The sequence below is a fragment of the Telmatherina bonti genome (assembly GCF_933228915.1).
Source record: "Telmatherina bonti genome assembly, chromosome: 14".
Classification (NCBI taxonomy): Eukaryota; Metazoa; Chordata; class Actinopteri; order Atheriniformes; family Telmatherinidae; genus Telmatherina; species Telmatherina bonti.
Window position 1 is genome coordinate 35,218,117 of NC_136612.1, and position 6,000 is coordinate 35,224,116.

General features: G+C 43.2%; 1 protein-coding gene across 1 annotated transcript in view; it reads right to left on the bottom strand.

The window, feature by feature from the left end:
- LOC306765673 (NACHT, LRR and PYD domains-containing protein 3-like) overlaps window positions 1–5,712 on the bottom strand; it is a gene marked incomplete at both ends in the record, with an annotated part of 101,243 nt that extends 95,531 nt beyond the window's left edge. Inside the window, one exon of the mRNA XM_079253157.1 lies at window positions 5,635–5,712. Within this exon, the coding sequence (XP_079109283.1) occupies window positions 5,635–5,712 (78 nt within the window). The remainder of the gene's footprint in view (window positions 1–5,634) is intronic.
- Between the last annotated feature and the right edge of the window lie 288 nt (window positions 5,713–6,000).

Here is a 6,000-nt window from a genome sequence, read left to right on the forward strand (position 1 = left end):
CCTCCAACCAGCACCACCACTATCCCAGCAGCAGAAAACCAGTAGCAACCAGAATCCCAACATCCACATCCTTGTTTGGGCATCAGTTTTATCCTCATGGAGACCCCTCAGCTGGAAACGACTTGTCATAAACAGTCTGGCAGACGTTACCAGCGTTCATCACACAGTTTATTCCTCAGTTCTGAGGAAGGAAAAATCCCTTGATAACAGCAGTGATATCAGCATAAAACAGCAACTGAATCACAGTTAATAATCAACTTTATGTCTATTTATTGTCTCAGAAGTTTCAACTCATCGTATCAGGTACAACCTCAGTTCTGATGAACTTCAGACCTTAAAACATAAACACAGAATATAATGGTTTTATATCCCTTTAAAGTTTTATTCTACTGAAAACACGACAAAGTCCAGATGTTAATGTTCAAACTGATCAACATTTTACTAATATTGAGTCATGTGGAATTTCCTGCAGCAACAGGACCCAGTAAAGCTGCAGCAGGATCATGTTTACCTCTGTGTTACATCACCTTTCCTTTTAAAACTCAGTCAGCATCTGGGAACTGACCACACTGATTGTTGAAGCTTTGTTGGTGGAATTCCTTCTCATTCTGGCTTGATGTCCAACTTCAGCTGCTCAACAGTCCGGCTCTCTGTTCAGGAATTCTGGGCTTCATAATGCGCCACATTTTCACAGGGAGAGGTCTGGACTGCAGGCCGGACAGTCCAGGACCCCAATCTTTTACTGTGAAGCAGCTGGAACATCTGCAGGATGTGGCTTCATGTTGTCCTGCTGAAATAAGCCCAGATGTTCCTGAAAAGATGTTACCCACTAACCGTCCCCCCCCAACACTTTAGTTACAGAAATAACATCAGCAATCCAAACAAAAAATGAAAACTACTTTCCTTTATACGACTGTCAGTGTTTGAGGAGTCTTTGGCCTTCAATGCCATGCCACTGTCCATGCGTGAAGCAGTTATATCTGTCCTGGTTGGCTGTAGCTTACATCACCCTGTTTCTCTCCTCGACATTGATGCTAAAATTGTTGCTATTGTTGGCACGTTGTTGAGAAGGTAATACCAACAACCATTTCCCCCAGTCAGACAGGATTTATAAAAGGTCTCTGTTCTTTTTTCACTGTTAGACGCCTGTGTAATACTCTATACTGCCCATCTCCATCCACCCACATTAATGGAGAGATTATAATTTTACTTTATGCTGAGAAAGCCTTTAATCAGGTGGAGTGGGATGATCTTTTTAAATTTCTAGTGTTTTAGATTTGGTTTAAATTCATATCCAGGATTAGAAGTCTGTACACTCTCCCTGTGGCTGCCAGAGGTTTCCTTCCTGTTAAAAGGGACTTTTTTCCTTCCTACTGTCGCCAGTGTGCTTGCTCAGGATGGGAGATTGAGTTGGACTCAACTCAATCTGTTGGTTTCCTTATATAGGCTGTTATGAATTGGCTTCATTATGTTTTCTTTGTCTGTAAAGCGTCTTGAGATGGCATTGCTGTGAATTGACGTTATATAAATAAAGTTGAATTAAATTTAATTTAATTGAATTGAGTTGAATTGAATTGAATTGAATTGAATTGAATTGAATTGAATTGAATTGAATTGAATTGAATTAAATTGAACAGCTGCGCGAAGCAATACATTTCTCATATGGAACTAGCAGGACAAGTGAGTGACAAAAAGGAAAAAAAAACAAAGAAGCTCCGGTTTCAGTAATTGATTACTATGTGAGCTACATGTGTTGATAGTTAATGAGTTATATTGTGTTGGCTTGCAGAATTTGTTTTACTCTGTTAAGAAGCCACTTCTTCCATTTCTTCATGCTGACTTTGTAAGAGCGGAGGGTTAGAAAGTTCAGTCAGATAGCATGGGAGCTCAGCAGGCTTAAAGGTGCTGACATCATTAGTAAACCATCAGGTCAACATATGATGTGTTGCTGAGAGGAAGGCTAAAAAACGACAAAATGTCTGTCAAAGATGATGGAAAGGGACTCCAAATGTCCAGTGATGATGATGTGGAAGCAGGTGTGATAAAAGCGCTTGCAAACTGCCAGGATGTCTTCTTCCTATGGGCTCTGGAAGGAGCTAGCATCTCTGTGCTTTGGGCTGCAGAGACTTGTCAGAAAACAAGTCCGAGCTGGAACATCATGGCAGGGCCCTTTTAGGATTCACCTTTTTCCAAACAGCTCCTGACTTCTGATTGGCTCGGGAGTTTTCTGGCCCACTCATGTGGACGAGTTGGAGAGCCGGATGAATGTGACCAGAAGATGAACTCCATCCACACCTTCAAAGACTTGAGCTCTAATGGACACCAAAGGGATTTCTGGACACTTTTGGCCAAGCTTCCTCACATCCTTGAGAGTCCTGATGTACTTTTAAGATCCAGCTGAAGACTCGGCTCTTCAAGCAGCATTTCTGCACTTAGTTTAACTCTGCTGTTGGTCAGAGGAGTCAAATAAAAAGCTAGCAGCCATTTTCCTCTCATCACTTTGACACAAGCAGTCTTCAGTCCTTTGTGTTGATGCTGTCCAGGCTGAGTGAGACGCTTTCTAGGCGCCTTGCAGCTCGGAACCCAGGTTATTTAGCAGCAAATCAGGAGAAACCGGAGAGTTTTTCCACAACTTTCCTCCGAGTTGGAATCATGCTGATGGGCCTGCAGTTTGATCCTGGAAAGGTTTGGGATTATTTTTAGGTCCCAGTAAAACTTTAGCTTCTGTCCATGTCTGAGGAAAAATCCTTTCTTTCAAACTGAGCTTGGAAATATGACACACAGGTTGAGAAATGGAATCCGCGATACGTCCAGTTCATTTCCCATCAAGATCATCCGTCCAGACTCTTCATCAGTTTGAAGTGTCTGCAGGAGCTTTTCCACCTCTTCCACTTCTATTGGCCCAAATGGGACGTTCCACTTTCTATCTGCTAGAAGATGTTTTTCAATCAGTTCACTTTCCTTTCAGAGTGAAATCCTTCATACTGGATCTAATGCTCTTTACCTTCTCAATAAAAACCTTCTGGAAAGAATCTGCAGTGTCGGCTGCTTTACTTTGAAACTTCCTTCTGCTTCAGTGAAAGAGGGAATATTATCAGGAATCCTCCACAAACTATGACTGAAGGTCTGCCAGAGCTTCTTCCCATCATGCCTTACTTCATGTCATTTGTTTTGGAAGCAGCTTTTTTTCTTCTCTTTCTGCATTTTACCGGCCTTGTTTCTAAGTGAGCGCTAGTTTTTTCCAGCCGCCCGTTTTGTCACATCCTGCTGGATCATCCAGGTTTTTATTTCATCATCAAGCCACGGAGCAAATCTTCTTTTCTCTCCATGCTTTTTCTAGCTGCATGTTTATCAGCCATCTTTTCTGGCATTTCTCTCCACTGATTCACTGCAATGTTGGGATCATTCAGAGCATCAATTTGTTCCCACTTTCTATGCTTTATGTCCTCTAGAAATGGATCTTCATTGAAATCCATGGAAGATCTCTGCATGATGATCTGAGCCACAAACGTCTGGACTTTAGTTTCCTTCCTGTGGCGGCTAAGCTGGGATCACTAAAAGCCACTGGATGGACACAATTCACTGGCATTTGTATCAATATGATCAATACATGAAGCAGACGCAGCTCCAGACAAGCTGGAAGCAGCCCTTGTACTTCATCATTTCACTTGATTCCATCTGATCAGAACAGCAATTAGTCTTTCCTTCAGACAGCAGGAAAAGATTCCATCAGCCAACAACTGTGCAAGTTCTCCCAGTGAAAACCATGAAGAGGCCTGGAATCTTCATCATGGCTCCACTTCAACTATGAGAGACAGAATCCAGGAAATCCCATTGTAGGATTTGGAAGGAATTCATTGGTAAATTCCTCTGGAAAATAAGGATTTGTTCTCCTACAAAGCAGCAAGATTTCTGCCTCTCACACACCTGGAACGTCTTCTTTAAGAGGCTCCTCTTCCTCCACTCCTTACCTGGATTAATGGCACCTGTTTGAACTGGTTCCCAGTATAAAAGACAGCTGTCCACAAGCTCCACCAGTCAGACTCCAAACTCCACTGTGGCCAAGAGCAAAGAGCTGCCAAAGGACAGCAGAAAGCCAGTGGTGGACCTGCAGCTGGATGGGAAGAGGGAATCTGCAGTAGGTAAGCAGCTTGGTGTGAAGAAATCAGCTGTGGGAGCAATTATTAGAAAAGCACTGATAATCTCCCTCCATCTGGGCCTCCACGCAGCATCTCACCCCATGGGGTCACAATGATGACAAGAACAGTCCCAGAAGCACACGGGGGAGCGAGTGAAGAGCTGCAGAGAGCTGGGACCAACGGAACAAAGCTGTAGCGGGGCCCCAGGCCCCTGCATGTCACCGGCCCCCTGACAAGGGCCCAATAAAGACTGATGGCTGCAATGGCTGAAAAACTAGAAGAAAGAAGAAGAATTCCTTTTCTTCCTGCCATGGACTCACTTTCCACTCTTTTCACTCTGCACTTTCTCCATGTTTTACTTCTTTGTTCAGCACTTTGTTGCAGCTGCCGTTGTGTTCAAGTCCTTTAGAAATCACACTGGTTTGAGTGGAGTTGAGATGAAGATGAACGCTCATCTAGCAATAAAAATGATGCTCCTGTCAATAAGTGAGGCGTGATTGTGCACAATAAATATCTAGTCTGCACTGATCCGGATCAATAATGACTCCAGGTTGGAACAGTCACACAGAATGTGTTCAGCCACACTGAGAGATGACAAATGGATGGCACAAACATTTTCCCCGTCCTGCTCCACAGAATGGGGGTGTCACTAAGCATGAGGAACACAACAGCACCCCCCTCCCCAAATGCATGTCTTTAAATGTGCATTCTTCCAACATTCACATGTTTGTTTGGCTCATGCTGTTTAGATTTGGGCTTTTCCTCTTCCTCACATGTTCAGCTGCATATTTCACATTAAAATGGGATTTCTGGGAGATTTTTCCATCAAACTTGTTTCATCTCCAAATGTTTCACTTTCCATTCATTGGTTGATTTTCCCAAGCGCTTGGTCCCATTAAGGGTGGCGGGGAAGCTGGAGTCTCTCCCAGCAAGCACTGGGCGAGAGGCAGGTCCACCTGGACAGGTCGCCAGTCCATCACATGTTGGACTTTCCAGCTGACTTGATATGTGGAATTTTTAGTCCAATATTTTCTGAATCATTTGGGTGAATTTCTTTTCTGGACATGATGGAAAAATGTGGGACAATGTAGCAGGAATAGAGAAAGACATCATTCCCTTTCATTGGATTGGACACATAGATTTGGATGTGAAGGAGTGATTTGTAAAAGTTACTTGTCAGACATGTGACAATTTCAGCCTTTTGTATTGATCAGTGATGAATGTTCCTCCATCTGACATCAGCTTGGCTTCATTGCTGGCTTGACTGTGCTGAGGACAGAACAGCTCTTTTCTAAAGAGAAGCAGCACAGCTGCTCTCGGCTTCCAGAATATATCCCAGGAAAGCTTTCATTCTTTATTTGCTTGGATTTTTCAAGCTTGCATTCAAATATTTGCTGCTGGTTCATATGTGGAAGAAGTGGAAGAAGCATGCCATGTTGTAGCACTACAGTAAAGAGATCATACTGAGCTGGAAGATGTGACAGAGCTCGCTCACCAAGAGCTTCGACTTTGAGAAGAATTTAGAAAATATTGGGAAGAACTGAGGACGATACTGCTCAGTCACTTCTGTCATGCTGGCAAATCCAAAAGCACGTCTGTCCCCGTCTTTCTGTCTTTCTTTCTTTCTTCTAGAAATAAATGAGACCATAACTTGATGAATTCTGACTAATAAAGTGGAATGCATCTGGAGCTTTCTAGCAGAAAACAAGTGTCTGACCCGTTTCCACCGGCTTGACCGTTTGACAACTGCAAGTGCTGCTGATACAGAAGAGCAAATCCTGTTTTCTCCAAATAGATGGATAGATCCATCGCTGATCACTCACATGGAAATGGATTAACACCCAGGGCGGGCTATGCTAAA